Source organism: Numenius arquata, chromosome Z (assembly GCF_964106895.1).
Source record: "Numenius arquata chromosome Z, bNumArq3.hap1.1, whole genome shotgun sequence".
Classification (NCBI taxonomy): Eukaryota; Metazoa; Chordata; class Aves; order Charadriiformes; family Scolopacidae; genus Numenius; species Numenius arquata.
The window spans coordinates 55,786,937-55,807,299 of NC_133616.1; the positions used below are offsets into that span (position 1 = coordinate 55,786,937).

The window sequence follows — 20,363 nt, forward strand, 5'->3', positions numbered from 1 at the left end:
CTAAAGGCTTCTGCATGATGCTAGAGCTAACTGGAACTGCCGAAATTTGTTTCAGATCGTTAGTGGAGTCCTAGGAGAATGGGGAGTAGGCTGAGGAAGAGGATATCTTTGTGTATATCCTACAGGGACTTTTTTTTTGGAATTTATCCCATTCCATGTGGACAGACTAAAGGAAGATATTGCTTTTACCAGTTCCGAGTTTGAGTGCTGTTGTTTGTTGCTAACTCTGCGTGATTTCCTTATCTGTGTGCCTGAGAGCTACAGTGTAGATCAAATTGAACTGAAAGGCAGTGGACAGTGTTGGAAAGACAGTAAGTGATAGGGTTTTGGCTCTGGCATTGAATTTTATTGTTCCTTTCCCTGCATAGCAGATTTTAATATTTTGCCTTTAACTGTATTTTCTGCATGATCCCAAACTTATTAGTTTCGTGACAGAGAGGTACAATAAGATAAAAGAAAGAGATGCTTTTTTTTTAGCAATAATTTTGTTGGTATGGCAAGTTATTTATTCAAGAAAAAAGAAAAATACATGCAAATTGCTTTATGTAATAATGTTTATCACATAAACATTGTAACTATGTAACTAACTGAATAATGGAGAAGGAACAATGATTACAGGGCAGGCCAGTATTTTTGTAAGTCAGACACTCAGGGATTTAATGGTTACTGACGACCAAATAAAAGACTGTGACTGAAAGGGGGAGATTATTCTCAAAGTGTGAGATAATAGGCAAACTTCCAGATTTAGTAATCTGTTTGTTTTCATGGACACAAACATCTTGGAAGCAACTGTTGTATTTAAACACTAAACTTTTTGCAAAACTGCAGAACTAAACTTGTTCTTCCAAAGTGCTATCCTTTCTGTGTTAGGACTGATTATTCTCCTTACAAAGGAATATAATCTGTAAATATCTCAAAACAGAGTTAGTCCTGTTGCAGCACCTGTCCATCTGCCAACCACCAGCTTTATTTTATCTCAGTTGTATTTACCCAGTATGTTTAAAATAAATTTTTAAACCATATGCCTTGGCTTCTATGTGACAGTGGCTTTCTGGGTAGTAATTGCAGGCAAGCGCTTCATAAATGCTGAAATGTTCTCTCCAAAAATGACAGAGTGATTGCATGGACTAAATTAGTGCATTGTGCTGTAAAAGCTGAATCAGCAAGCTCCCTCTCCTATCTTTGCCTGCCACTGGGTGCAACGGCCTAATAACCTTTCTAGGGACTAAACCTTTTGGGAGACTCCTATTTCCTTTTGTAGCAACCATTACTTCCTTTTTTTAATGAGTCTCAGACAATTACCAGTAGCCTAGGTCAGTGGCTGCTTTCAGTTTAGGGAGAAGAGGGATGAAGATTTGACTCGACTATTGAGGCTGTCCTCTTTCAGTGCTTAGTTCTAGCCCAACCCATAACTCTCCTCTCCATCACATCCTCTGCCTTTCTGAAAACCTTACATCCCACCTGAGAAGAAAATAAGATTGGATGTATTCCTCTGTGAGTAAAACCTCAGTGCTGGTCTCTGAATTTGGCTAATTAAATAATATCTCCTTGGGGAACATGTCCCATGTGAGATGTACTTTTTCTTCAGACCTTTTCTTTTTAGTTAAAGGAAATATACTGTATTAGGCAGTGTTTGCTTGCAGTGAATTTCAGTGGGCGGCATTGAAGTGATAACATACATATATCTGAAAAGAAATACTACTTGGATTGAGAGATCATTCGTTTGCAGAACACTTCCATTCTAGTGGGAGAGATGACAGTCATGCAAAACAAGTTACTCTAACAAAGATTATTGACCGAACACAGTAGTCAGGTCAATGACAAATCAGTGGACAGAAGACATGTTGGACCTATCCCTTGGAGCAAGCAAATCAGTACAACCAACGCTGTCAGCACCCCTTTGAAGATGTGTTTGTGAACTTCAGGAGTATAAGTTAATCGTTTCTGGGCTGGGGACAAGGAAGAAAATCAGAAAAAAGGACACAGTTGTAAAGATAGGCATGTTTGTAGATTTAGAATGTAAACAAATAGATTTTATTGAAAAACAAACAAACCAACACAATCTTTCCCTGCCAAACTGGATTAGTGTTTATATCAAATTTTTAACTTGCATGTGTCAGATTGGATTGTTACATGTTATAAGAGCGTTTTTGAATGCAGGTTGTGTATAATGCAGTCTTCTGTAAAAGTTGCTGCACGTAGCGATAGTAGAATGTCTAGATGTGTAGAGATGATCAGACCATGTTTTACATTTGTAGATTGTGTTTTCTGCTCACAGTCTTGCAGAACTATTTGCTGTAATATGTAATATATGGACCTGATTGTCAGTTGTGAACATGTGTGTAAGACACACATGCAGCCTAACATGGAGCCCCACTAAGCAATCCGGACATTCACTTTGTTTTTCTTCTCATGCCTAGTAATCCACAAATAATTCCTTCAAAATCAATAGGACACTTTCTGAATAAACTGGACCAGAGGCAAAAGGCCAAAATCAATATTATACTGACTTGTCTGCAAAGATTATAGCCTTCATGATCCCTCAGCTGGCCTGAGTAGTAAAGCAGAAAGGGAATGACATAGTTTTGATCTATGACAAGTATGTTAGGATTGTTTGTGGAAATGTGAAAAGGATTTTCTATTTTTATTGTGTCTAAGTAATCTGAGATTTGTTTGAATCACTGGATTTTAATTTGTAATTTGATTCTGTTGGTGATTAATAAGGTTTCATTGGGACTATAGTCTGAGGGCATAAGGGTAGAACAACTGGCACTAAGGCTCCAGCATTTTATAAAGCATGAGAAGAGAACTGGCTTTTTCCTTAGTACATTAAGCTGAGCATTTAAAGCCAGCATCTCAAAGAAACATCTTATCTTTAAATGCACTTGTTAAGGAAACTTTTAAGGTACAGTACCTCTGCCAGTGTCAGATTTTCTTTACTGTCATGGGTGTTTGTAAAGTTCGCAAATTCCGTGAAAATCTCACTGTTTTCTTCATGGGACTTGGCAGATGCAGAATATGGCAGAAACTGGATCCTTTGGCATAGCTTGTGTGAGACACTCACGTGAGTTACAAGCACTGCCAGTTTCTCAGTGGAGCTTATAATTTCCATTAACCCTGCAGAGGTGGATGTGCGACTGTTTCCCACAGACACACTTGCACAACAGCCCCCTTGGTGTGGGTACTAGGCAAGGTGCCTGGGAGCATCTTGTACACTGACGGCACAGCTAGTGGGTCTCATTGAGCTTCTTTGACCAAGCCATCGCTTTCCTTTTTGTTTGTTGAAAGCATTTTGAGTAACAGAGCTTGCAAGATACGCTTAGAAAGCTAGATCATCCTTAAGTTTTCCAAGCCATTCAACAAGCTGTGGAAAAAAGTTCTGGTTTTAACCACATGCTGGCACCAGAAAGGTTTGATTCCCAGAACTGAGAAACAGCTAAACACACAAGTGAAACTGCAGAGTATCCTGACAGAGAGCCATTTCCTTCTATGGAAAATGTAGAGCAATAGCTCGTTCAAGTAATGCCTAACTGCCCCCCACCCTGACTCCCAAACGGCCACATGTGTAAACGCATCCTGTTAGCAAAAGTGGCAGCAGGTCATAAACAGCCTTAAAGTATAACTTTTTCTTGTTACATATGTCTCTTCCCTACCCTTGATTTTTCTGTAATTATTACTTCTGTAATTCCCCTAACAGACTTCTCCTCAGTTTTGCCAGCTGAACTCTTTATTTTCTTCTCTAACAAGGCTGAATATCTTTGGGTTGAGTAACTAAGCCATCAGCAAGTTAGATCAGGTGCAAATAGGTATTAATGCAAGTTACCACCACCTTCATTGTAGACACAGTCACTACAGTGTCACTATGGCAGGTGATATCAAAATTACCTGGGCTACATAGCAGCTGTGCTTTTCTAGAGTTCAGTACAACGGTGTATTTGAAATTATATTATTTTTATGTTTAATATAATTTCTGTCCTATAAAGCATTTTGGTTTTGAAGTTCTAGGGAACTATGGACATGTTTCAGCATTTTGCTGAATTACAGTTCCAAAAGCAGAAACAACAATATATTTTCTAGAAAACTGAGTTATTAAATTTACTTACGTTGAGATTTACTGCAGGAAGCCATTGCAGGAAATAGTGATAGTTTTATTGATTTGTAAAAAAATTCTGGATCAGAGATGCTTTTTATTTCTGTTTTTTACCATCTCATAAACTCCGCATATTTGTGGTGTTTACCTAAGTTGATTTCTTGAGTAATATCTGGGCAAATTTTGTTTTTCTTGTAACAGTGCAAAACTATTTTTAGAGTTGGTTGAATTTCAATCTGCCTTACATATTGGCAGACTTATGTGTTTGCAATGACTGCAGTTAGCAGTTTTTCAAGGATGTGAAGCATAACATTTGTTGGTAGTTTAAAAATTAAGATGACCTTCAAGTCATGGCAAAAAATTAAAAGGTCTATCTATCGTCCTACAAGATCTGTGCAAAATCAGGATCATGGAAAACAGTCCATATTATACACATACAATCACATTCGTATAATGTTGTAACTTTTCCTATAGTACTGATTATTTTTAACGGGTTTCATCTCAGTAGCAAGATAAAATGGACACCAAGAGTCATCTGTGTGTATTTTCCTTAGCAATTATCCAACGTTGTGTTCTGAATGTCCAAAGCACTTTAAAGAATCTTCTGAAATTTATGGCATGTGAAAGGCATATATTTCCAGTCTTTTATAGGACCTGAAAAACACGTTTTCGTTGTTCTTCCACTTCACAGATCAAAAGGCTTTTACAAAGTAAAGAAAAAAAATCCCTAAATTGAATTAAAGCTTAGCATTTTGAATAAAAATCCTTTCTTACACACAAAACAAAACGTAAGAATGGAAAATATGCCAAAGGGTAAAAAGCCTACAGTGTAACAAATGAAAAGACTCAAAGAAAATCCAGATTTAATAGAAAGAGTGTTCTGAAAAAGAACACTACTATGCATTTCTGTGTCTGGGATGTAGGTAAAATAAGTCTTTTACTAAAAGGCATTGATATTTTATAATTATTTTGAGTGATTCTTTAAATGAAAAAGATTTTTTTTCTGATATGGGTGTGGATATATTTTCATAATATCCTGAGGTGACTAGAACAGGGCATATAAAAATATATGAAGAATAATAACAGGGTTTTATAAAATAAGACTTTGAAATTTTTAAAAGTATTTTTTTTTTCTACTTTTCAGAGTATCTGGGGTCTGGGGTTTTTTTGGCTTTTTTGCCCCATTTCTGAAATTTCAGTTTGCCGTGTTCACATTTATTTTCTCGCAGTCCAGGCTGACATACAAGTTGATTTCACTAGGGGCTTAATGCATCTTGTTGAATTTTGAACACATTTGAGTATTTATAACTTTCAGAATCAGTGGGAATTTACTTTTATTTGGTTTAAATTCCAGTTGGGAGAATTATTATCTGTTTCCTATCCTGCAGGAATATCCTAAGGGAAACGAATACATCAATTTAGATCTGCAACAAACCAAATCATAATAGTAGAGAGTAGTTTCCAGAATACTCCCTAAACTTTCCTCTAAGGATGATGTGGATTTAGATTAGTGACAACATTTATATTTTTGTCATGATTTTTCCTTAGTGAATCAATGTATGTTGTTCTGAACACAAAGACACTCAGAAATGAAAATCATTAAGAGTAGCATCTACCTGGCTATGACTTTTCAAGTCCTTATCACTTAAGAGTAATTGAGGATCCGTAGAGTATTATCCAAGTTTAGTTTTGTGTAGACCAAAGGTACATGATGTAATATATGACATATTTTACTGTTGTCATGGTATGTGAAATACCTTCTTTCCTGTCAAGAAGGACATCAATCCAGTTTTCTGACAAAATTTTAATCTGGAGTGTGGTGTACACCATGTCTTTGCAAGCCTTCATGTTGTAATTATGGAACTCTCTTTGGGCGGAACAGCTAACGCATTTTCAGGTATGCAAAATATGATAACAAGATTGTCAGTGGGTTACTCCTTTGGATAAATCAAAGTTTTCTCTATATTGTCCTATTTTACTTACACTGGCTCTGCTTTACTATTAGTGGTGATTATTCCTTGATAAAGCAGGTCAGTTGTGGGCACTATAACTGTTACTCTTTTCTTATTTATATCCTTTGCTTCAGAATACTGGAATAGCTTGTAAATAGGACATGTTACAGTTAGTCTACTTTTAGTTGTAGATGATGGTCATTCTTGCTCGTTGGCAGACCTCATGGCTGTCCCGGCTGGGGATTTGTGGACTCCTTATGCAAGTAAAAATGCAGAAGAGAAAGTTGCCTCTTACCCAGAGAACCTGTGGCTGAAGGAAAAGAAAAGAGATAGTACAAAGCAGGAAACACGCAGAGATAAAGAAGGAAGCAAACACTGCTAAATGACTGTGGCAGGTAGTGGTTTTGACACATCAACTTTTTCTGGACATCACAGCATAAAGTTGTAATGTAGGGATGTGGAGGAGGACATAGACTCATAGAATGGTTAGAGTTGGAAGGGACGTTAAAGATCATCAAGTTCCAACCCCCCTGTCATGGGCAGGGATACCTCCCTCTAGACCAGGTTGCTCAAAGCCCCATCCAGCCTGGCCTTGAACACTTCCAGGGATGGGGCATCCACAACCTCCCTGGGCAACCTGTTCCAGAGCCTCACCACCCTCACAGTAAAGAATTCCTTTCTGGTATCCAATCTAAATCTCCCCTCCTCCAACTTAAAACCATTACCCCTTGTCCTGTCACTACACTTCCTGACAAAGAGTCCCTCGCCAGATCTCCTGTAGGCTCCCATCAGATATTGGAAGGCTGCTATAAGGTCTCCCCAGAGCCTTCTCTTCTCCAGGCTGAACAACCCCAGCTCTCTCAGCCTGTCTTCATAGGAGAGGTGCTCCATCCCTCTGATCATCTTCGTGGCCCTCTGCTGGGCCATTCCTACAGGTCCATGTCCTTCCTGTGTTGAGGACTCCAAAGCTGGACACAGTATTCCTGGTGGGGTCTCATGAGCACAGAGTAGAGGGGTAGAATCACCTCCCTTGACCTTCTGGCCACACTTCTTTTGATGCAGCCCAGAACGTGGTTGGCTTTCTGGGCTGCCAGTGTGCACTGCCGGGTCACGTTGAGCTTCTCATCCATCCACCAACACCCCCAAGTCCTTCTCCTCAGGGCTGCTCTCCAGCCATTCTCCGCCCAACCTGTATCTGTGCCTGGGATTGCACGTCCCAGGTGCAGGACCCTGCACTTGGCCTGGTTGAACTTCATGTGGCTTGCACAAGCCCATCTCTCAAGCCTGTCCAGGTCCCTCTGGATGGCATCCCGTCCCTCCAGCGTGTCGACTGCGCCACCGAGCTTGGTGTTGTCAGCAAACTTGCTGAGGGTGCACTCTATCCCACTGTCCATGTCTCCGACAAAGATGTTAAATAGCACTGGTCCCAGTACCGACCCCTGGGGAACACCACTCGTCACTGGCCACCACTTTGACATTGAGCCGTTGACCACAACCCTTGGGTGATAAAACATCATGGCAGTTTTATGGCATGGGGTATGGAGAGCTGTGCCAAGTGGTAGAGGCAACTTGAGGAGAAACAAGGAAGACGGTACTCTGAAAATGCAACAGAAGGGCTAATGTCAAAGGCAATGTAAATGTGGGGGTTGACATTTGAATACTGGATGAGAAATGATAGACCAGGGGTAGACCATAGAGGCCACGAAAGTAAGGACAAGGCAATAGAGATCTGAGAGTCAAAAGAGGGATGCAGAGGAAGGCGCAAAGATTTAGACTTGTCCTTGATGTGACAACCTAGAGAGGAAGAAAGATCAGTACAAGGTGATGCTGAAGTTACGGGCAGCTTCAGTTTGTTTTACATGCTGGAGCCAAGAAAATCAACTTTGACTTACTAAAGGCTATGGATCCTTGAACGTATCTGAAGAAATTATGTTGGGGTTTTACGGAGAGAGAGAAATTCTGCTTATTGTCCACTATTTGCTTATTTAAAATTTGTACCTCACAATAACGTATTCCAAGTGAGGGAACATTCACTCTGTTTCTACTGTCTGTGGTAGGGAACTTTGTTTTCAGTTTTTAAAAACCATAAAAATGCATAAGCCCATTGCTGTGGTGAGAATCCCGTCTTGTTTTGGTGACAGTGGTGCATATTTCCAGAAAGCAGTGTGTGTTGCAGAAATTTGTGTAAGACAGAATAAAATCTCATTCTGTTGTCTTGGTGCTACATGTAAGGCAGCTACAAAAAAGAGAAGTAAATCTTAGTTCTGCTGTGATTCTTCACTTTCGCCTTCCTGTTAGCAAAAAAGGAAGTCAAAAAGAGAAGAAAGATCTTAAAAAAGCATTGCCATAAACTTTGTCTGTCTTGAATAACATGTTATAAAGAAAATTGTAGCATCTTTAAAAGATAGTTGCAAGTCAGAGTTTCTAAGGAGGTTTCTCTTCTGAAATGTTCTTTGACTTGATTTGATAGTCTGATTTTGCTCTCATTATAGACCATTCTTTAGAAAAGTACAGAATTGTACGTGATCAAGGTGGGCTTGTCAGGAATAAACTTAGACTCATTTTTGCACTTTTTTTTTGTTGCCTTTTAATGAAATCAATGAAAAAAAAAAAGCATAAAACCCCCTTACAAGTATGTGACCATATTTAGTTAAAAATGTCTTTGTTTATAAGGAGCAATAAAGGAGTTAGCAAAGTCTTCAGATGTGCTTCATATTATTATAAAAATTCATAAAATATCAGGACTCCCTCCCTAAAATCGCAATTCGTAAATCACTAGCCGCTCACAGAAACCATTTGCATAAAAACACATAAAGCCCATCATAATAACAGTAATGTGCATGAAAGTTATTATACTAGGAAATACAGAATTTTAAATCTTCACAAGGTCACCAGATGATAGCAATTTGGATCACAGATTTCAATTTCTTCTTGAAGGTTATTTTTTCACCAGTGAATCCTTGAGCTTCTCTATGTTTCTAAAGTCATTGTGTGGCACTTGGTTTCAGCAAGCATTTCTTTATGATGGTAGGCTTGTATTGTCTTAGATTTTCATACCATACTTGCTCATTTTAAATGAGGGTTTATACAGTGCGCCACCTTTATCCACAAAGGCAAACCTTTGCTTTCACTGGGTAGCCTTTTGAGAGAGAAGTTCTCTGTCCTGTACTTGTAGCATTGCGTGATGTGCGCAGCACGTACTACAGTGGTAAAACAGATATTCCCAGGTGAACGGCATGTATAAAAAGAAAAATGACAAGATGTGGCATTAATACCGTGATGTTTGTTAAACATTTACTTTGATTTCTCCGCCCCACCCCACAACATAAGGTGAAGGCAGAAAGGACCCTGTGAGTGTACTACAGAAGCTGATGGGAAGCAATATGGCTAGCTGGTTCTTCTGCTTAAAACATGAAGAGGGTGAATATAGTATATGTGAAAAGGGGAAGGCAAACAACTTTTATAAGGAAGGTGGTCTGTGTAAAGCAGAGCAGAATTAGGCCACACCAATACAAAAAATTAACCCTGGTTTACTGATTGGGTTTTGCACTTCTGCAGGATTCAGACTGTGTTCCCAGGAGTTATTGGGGTGGAGACGCATCTTCCTTGTGTCCAAAACCATTCTGAACGTGGGCCTCTTCTGTCTATACTTTTCTTCCCTTTCACATATACCCCGTGCTGAGACACATGATTCACAGCTCCAAATCTGTTCAGAGGCCAGTAGCTGGCACTTTTGCGTGTGCATGCATGTAGCGTTTGCATATGTGCGTGTGCCTGTGACCTTGGTGCCATCAGGACAGTCAGAGCAGCTATTCTGATTAAACTCCAGCTGACAGTCTGTAACCTGACGATAGTCATTAACTCAGAGACTATCCCATTCCACCAGGTTAGCAGCTGTGCGACTTCCAGCCCGGCTCTCTGAGTGTCTGAATACTAGGAAGCAGCAGAAATAGTCCGATGTAATAGTTGGTAAATTTAGCTTCCAAAACTAATAAAAAATAAACCAAACTCACCACAGGAAACATTTCTACCCTTTGCCCTCTTCTTTTTCAATACTAAACTGAGTGTCAGTTTCTGACAAATCACTTTAATTTCCTATGGGGAATATTATTGATTATCAGTCATGGGACATAGAGGTAAAATCTGTGATTTATCCATCTCATTCAAAGTTATTATTTATTCCCATTAATCCTGCAGACTTCTCCACAGTTCTGCCCATAACTTACACATAGATGCTAGGCTGGTGACAGACCTTACATAAAGGACTATCGTGCAGTCTTATTGTGGTGGGGCCACCTTTGTCCTGGTGGAATGCTTCACCATTGTGCTGTAGTGAAAAATTGCATAGCCAATACTTGTTCCCCACCAGGCCATGGCCAGGAGAACAGTCGTGAGACTGGAAATCCTATTAGCAGCCATATGATGTTTTTTATTTTAATGATTTCCTGCAAATATAATGAGAAGATCATGCTGGGAAACTAATAAATTATTATGCACTGTGCCGTACATGCTCTTACAGTAAAATAGTTGAGAAAAAAGTTCAAGTTCACAGAGACAGCACGTTCACCTTAGACATCGGTAAATCTCCAGGAGAGAGCGTGACGCATCCTGGGAAGGCAGACTGGGGATGGGATGGTAAAAAGAGCAGGGGAATACAAGGCCTCTGCTGCTTCACAAGTGAAGCAGTTTCACCTTGGTGTCTGGTTGTTGAATGCAAAGGCAGATGTGTGGTTGTAGGTGGTTCTGGTCTGTCTGGTCTTCAAGCAGCTACATGAATGTTGTTGCACTGCACCAAATATCCCATTTCCAGCTCTTGGTGAAAGAGCACAAGCTCACACTTATCAACCAAGGATAAGTCTTCTCTTGCCTGTCATGTCTTCGTATATAAAGTGTGTTTAGGGCACATTCATCCTTGACTGAGCTCTGCACTGGAACAGTTATGGTCTGGCAATCATTCTGAATTCTTCTGTTTATCAGACATGCCAGGACAAGGTTTTTAATTTTTTTTATTATTTTTTTTTTTTTAATTATTCCATGAGGAATAGCTAAATTTGAAATAGTCTGTTTTGTCTGGGAGCAGGAGGAAGACAGTTATCTGAATCCAGACTAATGTGTTAAGAAAAAAAAAAAAAAAGTAGAGGTGTCTACTCAATCATGAAAAAACATGTGACTGTCTCAGACATCTCACCACCCACACACACACTTTATGTATATATATATATGTATCCCAAAATAGTTAGTTTCCTGACAATAATTTGAGGACTGCTTAAGCATAAGGATTACACTTTCAGTTCCATGCAGACATATTGAAAATAAACATATAGCAGTTCTGAATGAGTGTGAGTTACCATGGGGAAAGGCAACTTGTGAGATGCTGTGTGCTGTAGACAGCAGTGCATTGTAGTATATTTCAGAACAAAACCCACACATCTTCAAAGAGAGAGGCCAATAATAAGACAGACAATTTTTCTGTCAGTTTCACGGCATTTCTGGGTGTTTATTAGACATACAATACTTTCTGTTGCTCTGTATTTTATTGTGTGTAGGTGCTCACAATATCTCCATTATGGATGCATGTTTCAGTGACCTCTCCTGGAAAAAAAATCTTAAGGAGTAGATTCTTTAAAAGACCCTAATCCCTTTTTATTTGTGTAGCCTGAATGAACAGCTCCTATGGCTGAATAATTCCTACCCTGAGGAGGATTCTTGAATTAGTCTAGGAAAGTGTGGCTGTTCTCTGCCTGGCATTTTTGCCCCAGGAGAAGACCGGGAGAACAATGGTTGTCAATCTCCAAGAGGAGAGCTCAGGCTTCTAGTTGCTGCAGTTGAGGCTCTCGTCACACTGCTGTTATCAACAGAATATAAAAATAAAATCGGATCATTTGACCATATGATTAGCACATTCCCGTTGAACTCCAGCTGACCTTAATCTCCTGGCTCTTTACAGAACTCCCATGTTTCTCACTTTAGAAAATTTCTTCCTTAACATTAAGTTTTTTCTTTTGATGCTGGCATAACCTCTGAGTGGTTTGCTTATAGGTTTGTAATGGGCTGCATTGAGGCAGACAAGAAAAGATGCATTTGAATGATCATGAAGACACATTGGGTAGCCAACTTTGTAACATCCAGCTGAAGTTTAACCATATCATAGCTAATTTCTGTTGCTTGGTGAAACACTCCTTGTGTTTTCTTTTTGCCCTATCAGTGTATTGCAAGATTGAAGGAGAAATATTTGCAATTATGTAAACAAGTAGGAATTTACGGATTTGAAAAAAATCAGTCATACGTTGAATGAGCTTTGCAACTTCCTTGTGGGATTCAGACAGTTGTTTATGGAATTAGACTACATTTTTTAAACTTCTTTATGTTAGTAAGACTTCTTTATGTTAGTAAGACTTCTTTATGTTATTAAGACTTCTCTGTGTAAATGGAAGGTCACTGCAACCACAACTGTTATTTGACGGTGAAGAGTCATAATGAAGTTTTGACAGCGAAGCGACTAGAACTTGCATTTACTTCACAGCTTCACATTTTAAAGTGTTTGCTCTTATGCTTAAGAAATTAATTTGTGTGCATAAATTAAATTCTGTCTGCCTGCCAAGATCCTTGAGGACCAAGGAGAACTGAGGGTATATAACTATTTCCGTTTTACAATTTTTTTGTTGTTGTTGTTTTTACAGTTGACTCATAGTATCTTCAGTGTCTGTAACATGAGCTATTATAAAACTGCCGTATATTTTCCTTCCTACCCCTTCAGCGTGTGACAGTGACCACTGGGGACCTCACTGCAGCAGCCGCTGCCAGTGCCAAAACGGGGCCCTGTGCAACCCCATCACTGGAGCCTGCCACTGTGCGTCGGGTTTCAAAGGCTGGCGCTGCGAGGAACGCTGCGATCAAGGGACGTACGGAAACGACTGCCACCAGAAATGCCAATGCCAAAACGGAGCCACCTGTGACCATGTGACTGGGGAGTGCAGGTGTCCCCCTGGATACACGGGTGCCTTGTAAGCAGCCGGTACATTATTTATGGGGCAGAGATGCAGGATTTGAGTGGTGCCAACACGAGAAATTAAGTTTAGATTAACTTTTAACACTGTGCTGTTGGTCTGGCTGCTGTGTAATGCAGGGAAGGGGGGCTGGTGGCAAAGAAGCAGCTGGGCAACCCGTGTTGCAGTGCACATTCAGACGTGTAGCTGAGAGAAAGCAAGCCCTCTTGATCTGGACTGCTAAGTAAAAGCTGCAAAAAGTAGCAGCAGGAGCTTCTTCATGGCAACCATGAAAGCGGTTTGGCTACGAGTTTGGAAAATGGCATTGAAACATGGTGTTATTTGGCTTTGTCATTCCAGAATAGATTTTGAGCTTTGTCAGTACAATGAATAAGCACCAGCCAGTTTAGAAAGAAATACCTCTAAGAAGAAATAATTCCTGGGTTGCCAGGTGTGTTTCCTTAGATTTGTTGCACGGATGCTATACAACATTCAGTGTGTGTCTCTTTATGTTGGACTGCTTTCTGTTTCATACTTTTGGCCGGAAAAATTAACAATAGCATTAAAAATAAAGAGGTGGCTGGAGACTGGAGTGTGTGCCGAAGTAACGGTTGTCTTTGTTGTACACCACCACCATTCCCAGCTGTGAGGACCTCTGTCCCCCCGGGAAGCATGGGTCACAGTGTGAGGAGAGGTGCCCGTGCCAAAATGGAGGCGTCTGTCACCATGTCACCGGGGAGTGCGCCTGCCCGCCAGGATGGATGGTAAAAATTTTAATTTCTGAAATAGACACAACACCATAAAACTTTCATATTTGTAGATTTTGGGTACTGTCAGAAAAGGGCAGCAAATCGGGATAGCAAATGCAGTCTGCCTGTAACCAGGAGTAATGAGGAACATATTTTAGGATAAGGGACTGGAATAAAGTACTTGCAAAACCATCTGTTACTGAAAATACTCCAGTTCTACACTGCCTTTTAACTGTATCAGATTCTGGGAAGCAAAAGACATGAATCTTTCTTTGACGAGGCAACACACTTTAGATCTTGTCTGGAAGTCATTCATTTCTAGATACAATTTGATATTATAAGGAGGTAACACCATTATATATACTTTAGCAGTGGTTTTTGAGCCTGTTTTCATATGTATAGTATGCATGGTAAAAACCCCAAACCTTTAGGTACTGTGTTAAATGTTGATGATGGAAATGGGACATCAGAACTTTGACATTGTCTTTAGACTTTCTAACCTTTAGTCAGTGGTAGGGAAAGAAGAATTGACCTCTGAGCTGCACGTAGCCTCCCCTGCTTCCAGGCTGCCAACTCTGGGTTGGCAAATAATGGAGCTGGAAGGTGATCAAAGCCCAAATGATTTCTCTAAAAGTATTTTTAGATAATATTTATCAATAGTATTTTGAAATAATGTTTTCTATTTAGATGTCCATTTTTGGGGAAATCCACATTTAATGAACTTCTAATTTTCTTATGATAATTGAGATATTATATTGAGATAACCTATGGCAAAGGTCAGTTTTTCAACAACTGGAGAACGTGGCTATGAATGATCATCTCTGTTTGAATAGCATCACTCACCTAACTACCTAACTTGGATTATGGCCTTTTTTCCCTTTTATTCCACTTCATGTTACAAGAACAAAATTATGGGTCATTGAATACAAATGTTTGCATAAAGTCTTGACTCCCTTTATCTGTCTAAGTGCAGTGAATGAAAAATGAGATGGCATATGAAGCAGCGATGGAAATTTCATACTATGTGTGTCTTAACTAATGAAAATCTTTGACTAATTTTCCTTTACAAGCAGTTATTTAAGCATAAGTCTGTGTTAGTTTTACAGTTTTCAATTCTGTGAAACACAGTTTTGTCAGTATAACCTTTTTTGCTTTTCCTGAAAGGAAGGTTTTGAAGTAGCCAGGTATAAATTCTGCAGTATCTTATGTTAGCTGAAACACCCGCATGTCTTTTGTCTGATGAAATGCCTGTAAATATGTTTGTTTTGAAATGTGATCTTGAAAGTCTTGAGATTTGATGCTCACCTCCCTACACAGGTGTAATTAATTCCAAACACGTACACAGCAGTGCAGAAATTCCAAACCCGTTGAAGGGAAACAGACATCCTACCTAAGCTTTTAAGAAATGCTGCTTTCAATGAAACTACAAACAGCTTTTCCTTTCATCAGAAAAAAACAACTTAACATAAAGTGGTATAATTGGGGCATTACAGCAATTACTGATTTCTACACCATTACTCACTGGAGGGCATTTCCGGATGTCTTGATATATACTACTCCTGATAAATAAATTGGGAAGAGCTTGACATCAATTAGTCTTAAATGTCTAAGTGTTTTCACTGTTGCTTAGAGATAGTGTTTTTCATTAGCTTTGGCTTCCAAAATGGAAATCCTAGAAGATTATTTCTCCAGTGCTGAAACACACCACATGTTTAAAGCTGGAGAAGAGTCTGGCATTTCCATCAGCACTAGATGAGTGAAACGAGATCTCCTTGATCTTCCTTCATTTCAAGCCTTTCTTCCTTGTCCATTCAAGCTGTAATCACAAACCTAATATTAAGATTTTAATTTTTTTTTTCTGCATATGCAGGGCATGGTCTGTGGTCAGCCTTGTCCTGAGGGTCGTTACGGGAGAAACTGTTCCCAGGAGTGCCAGTGCCACAACGGAGGAACCTGTGACTCAGCGACAGGTCAATGCCATTGCAGCCCAGGTTACACAGGGGAACGGTATGGAAAACTTATTTTTGCCAGACTGCTGAACCAGCAAGGGGTCTGCTATGACAGACAAAGTTAAGAAGCTGCTAGAGAGCAGAAAGAAAATATCTGATACGATTAAGAGAGTCTTGTGAAGTGTTTACCATGTCACTTAGCTGATGCTGGGTCACCAGTGAAAAGCACCTACGTGATTACTCTTCTGTGAGGAACTTCTTGGTTTCAGGATTTTCCTGTTGTAGCCCATGCACTGGCAGTTTCTTGTGGGTCTTCACTTGAGTGGTTTGCAGAATGACGCAGGTTGGGGTATGGTGAGGGGGTGAGGAGGAAAGCTCTTGGTTTTGTGCAGATGTTTGGCAGTCATAGTAGCAAGGGAGGCTCATTTTGTTCCTCTTCAAAATGAGCAAGCTGGAGAGTTTTCTCCTAGAGTATTTAATTCAAATGAAGAAGTGGAATTTATTTATTTCTGACTTGATTGGTAAAAGTTATCTTTGGTAGACTGGAAAGATAATATAGCAAGACATCATTTTTGAAGGCAATGGACAGTGATGAAAGAAGTGTTTTTCTGCATGTATTTTAAACAGCGCACAACTCATTTGCTGAAGTCAGCAGCAGCTTAATCACTGGGGTCAGTCCAGGGGATCTCTGCCAACAACAGTAGGTATTATAACCATATGCACTTCCCACGCGAGTGTTCACAGGACATGGGGAGAGCTGTGCCAGGCATGAGGGGGAAAAAACTCATGAAGAAGAGAAACAATTGGTCCAGAGCCATTTGGATGTCAAAATTAAATTTGTGTCTGTGAAGAAACAGGGTAGAGAGTGGTAGATGCATTTAAAGAGACACAGACAAGTCAGCAAGGAAATCAAAGGAATATCCGAATGAGAGTCTACGCACTGCACTACACTGGTGCTTCTAAAAGCAATTACATTTTTTTATCTTGGAATTTAAATCTGATTTTGATCTGGAATGCCTCACAGGCTGCAGCATTTTGATCACTTCTGCAAGTCTGAGCTCCCTCTTTTCCTGCAGAAGAATCTGTATTTGTAATTTTTTTTTTGTTTTTCAAGATACTCCAAGGGCAGGAATGGGTCAGAAGCAAGGCTGTAGACCTGGTTCTTATTTCATGTCAGTGGACTGGCAAAGGAGGGAAGTGTTATAAGAAATGTTTGGGCATTGGTTGAGCTGACAGGTGCATACCAGCAGCACAAAGGACAGTTTTTAAATGCTAAGCTATTCTCCACTATTTGTCTGAGATTTTGGTGTGGTGGTGACTCCTGGAACTTGGTCATACAGCAAGAAAAAGGGGACTTACAGCAAGAAAAAGAGCATGTGACAGTTCCTAGGTGATCTGAGTTAACACAAGGGAATCTAGTTTAAACTGCCTTTGTAATTGTTCTCCCTAATAGTTTTTGAGTGATGCGTGTCCTTACCACGAAGTGGAAAAGGGTCTTTCAGAAGCTGATGAAGGTGAAATTAAAAAAAAAAAATAAAAAAAAATTGCAAGGTTAAACTTTGTTGAATTTGGCAGGGATTCCTGATTGCTATTTGGAGAAAATTCATTCTTAGCTTTATTTGTATATCTTTATTAGGAAACATTTAAGCAGTGTTATTAGCTCTGAAGGAAAGAGGACTTTATTGCCAGCTTCAGTCAGGGCAGAGTTACAAATACCTTGAAACTTATGGATGACAGTATCAGATTGAGCCAAATATTGCGGAAGCATGAAATGAACATGTGTGCCCATTTTACCTCAGTCAGAGGGCTCTGCTACATTCTGTAACATTTTACAGTGTCTTGTATGACAGATCATTGAAATTCTTCTGTAATAAAACGCCAATCATAGGAAAAAAACCCAAACCCAAAAAAACAATTATATAAGAAAAAATGGAAAGAGACCACCAAGGAAATTATTTTATAGGACTGGGGAAATGATCAGGTTATAAACTGATAAAAACATAATATATGCCATATTATCAATATTTTTGATAATTTATCACTCTAACTTGGTAAAACTTGTAGGTACCCAAATTGCAGAAGATGTTATGTGCCTTATATCACCGGTTGAGTTCACAGCACATCTCAGGACTTCAGTATCAGCATGTCCCTAAAGCTTTGGGATTTAGCTGTTTTGACTTTTTGTCTGTGTTAATGGAGTTCAGAGTTTATAGGACGCATATATTGAAAAATATGGGGATTTTCCCTGACTCATAAGCTATGAAATGTTGTCATCCTTGGTTCTGAGGCATGAACCTGCTGAGTTGAGAGATCTGCTGTCATTCATATCATCAAATATTTTAAGCGCACTTAGTGCTGGAGCCTTTAGTAATGCTGTAGTAGTACTGGCATTCTGAAGGTTGATAATTCCGTTATAAAACAGAGAAATTAAAGCTGAAAACATCAAACTCTTATGGTATCTTGTAAATACATCACCAGATGAAATTGCTATCCAGAAACTCATTAGTAAATGAGTCACAAGTTTTAGAAGCAGGGTATTGAAACTTGTCTTTTAGTAGTCAGGCTGGACAGCTAAACATACAGTCTGATCTTTAGGTTAAATAATGTTTTTCACATGTAAAACATTAAGGAAATAAGGAAATAAGACTTAGCTAAAATAGCTACCTTCTAAAAGCTCTGTGAATGAAAGACAAATAATTTGGTGAAGAATTCTCTTTATTAGGATATATTTTCCTTAAGGAGTAGCAAAAATCATTGCTACTCTCCATATGGCTTTAAGTCAAGTGTTTACCAATTTTCACCTTCATCTATTAGAAAAGTCAGATGAAAAGAAGGGGTTTGGGTTCCTGGAGATTTTTTCATGTCACCCTATGAATTTTTGAAGGACAAAATCAATAACAAAAAAAAAAAAAAAAAAGATTAGAATGAAATTCTGAAAAGAAATGTATTCTGGAAACATCGTGTGTTTGGAAACACAATTAGAAAATACTCTCATCAGAGACTGCTGAGCATGATTGCCAGGGAACTTCCTGGACTGAGCATCTGCAGGGGCACGAGTGTCTGCTGGCTAGTCATACTATTGCTAAGTGGAGAGTCTAGATCACTTTAAAAAGTTACAGATGGACAGCTTTTGAAACAAAATACTTGAGAATTTATTCCTTCATCCTTCAGGTCTGATTTAAGAGGGTTTGGGTTTGTTCTGGTTCCTGAATGTGAAGTGTAATGGTCCGTGTCTGCACATTGTCTCCTTTGTTGGAGAGAAGGGAGACCTTTTCCGAAGGAATTTGCAGAGCCGGTGTTGTTAGGCCTGTCTAGCTGAGCAGCAAAAGAAACCAGAGAGAGAGAGAGGCGCTTTTAAATATGAAGTTATGTAAATTCCTGCTCTACAAGAGGCCGTTTAGACCAGTATAAGACATTCCTTATAAACCATTATTTCCCTTAAATCACCAAAGCCTGTAGTTTATGGGAAATAAAACTAATTTTTGTTTGTTTTTCTCACAGATGCCAAGATGAGTGTCCAGTGGGGACTTACGGAGTGCAATGTGCTGAGACCTGCAAGTGCATGAACGGTGGGAAATGTTACCATATTAGCGGTGCCTGTCTCTGTGAACCAGGATACACTGGAGAGCACTGTGAAACAAGGCTTTGCCCTGAGGGAATTTATGGTCTCAAGTGTGATAAGAAGTGTCCCTGCCACATGCCCAACACCTGGAGGTAGGCTTTACACCCTTTAGCCTCTTTTCTCTTTCTATATAGAACGTAGAAATCTGCATATAATCTGAAAAGAAATATTTCCTGATTTTTCTAGTACTTTCATGCAAACTGAAGCAGCTAAAGACTTGTAAGAGTATTTGATATTCTCTAACTATATTGAGAAAGAAAATAGCAACCTAAAAGACCTTCTGAATTTTAGTGCTTGCAACTATATTTGATCTTAATATTCACTGCTGTATTTGGTTTCTGACCCATGAAATAAATGTTAAGACAAAGTGTGACCTTTGCCTATATTTACCACATGAATAAATCATTATGTTGTTCACCGTATAAAGTCAGTATACATCATACATCTCTCACATATTTTGGTGTACTGTAGAGGAGAAATAACTGAATTGAAATCAATAGCTGTATAGTCTTACAAGTTGGGCATGAAAGGAGAATCCATTTTTCTCTCTCTCTGTTTACATATATAATAGTAGATGTAGGTGAGTAATATATATTTTAGTATATATTCAGTATATGTTTTAAAATTTCTAGAAGCCTTATCAATTGTAAATCTAGGTTTCAAAAATACATTTTTTTTTCATTTAAATGGTTTTTCTAGAAGGCAGGTAAAATCTGATCCCTGGAAATTGAATGAGAATAGTTTTCCAGTTGGCTTACCTTTTATTGTATCTCCTTATTCAGGCAGTAATAAGACCTGTTTTTTGAGTTTTGTGGATTTTGCAGTGTTTCAGCATATTGTTATGAATATTTGGAGACAAACTTTCAGCGGTGAGGGAGGAATGTCAGATGTCAGTCGAGGCAAGCCAACATATTTATAGAACAATTCTGGACAGCTTTCTCTTGTTACAAAACACAGTTCTTCTGATGAAATACTATGGTCATTGTGCATTCACTTACATGTTCATTTACACATT

General features: G+C 39.1%; 1 protein-coding gene across 2 annotated transcripts in view; it reads left to right on the forward strand.

The window, feature by feature from the left end:
• Nucleotides 1–20,363, forward strand: part of MEGF10 (multiple EGF like domains 10) — a 75,653-nt gene that overhangs the window by 15,807 nt on the left and 39,483 nt on the right. For both annotated transcript variants that reach the window (XM_074165724.1, XM_074165725.1), the window contains exons 5-8: nucleotides 12,800–13,046; nucleotides 13,672–13,792; nucleotides 15,648–15,784; nucleotides 19,228–19,440. In XM_074165724.1, the coding sequence (XP_074021825.1) occupies nucleotides 12,800–13,046; nucleotides 13,672–13,792; nucleotides 15,648–15,784; nucleotides 19,228–19,440 (718 nt within the window). The remainder of the gene's footprint in view (nucleotides 1–12,799; nucleotides 13,047–13,671; nucleotides 13,793–15,647; nucleotides 15,785–19,227; nucleotides 19,441–20,363) is intronic.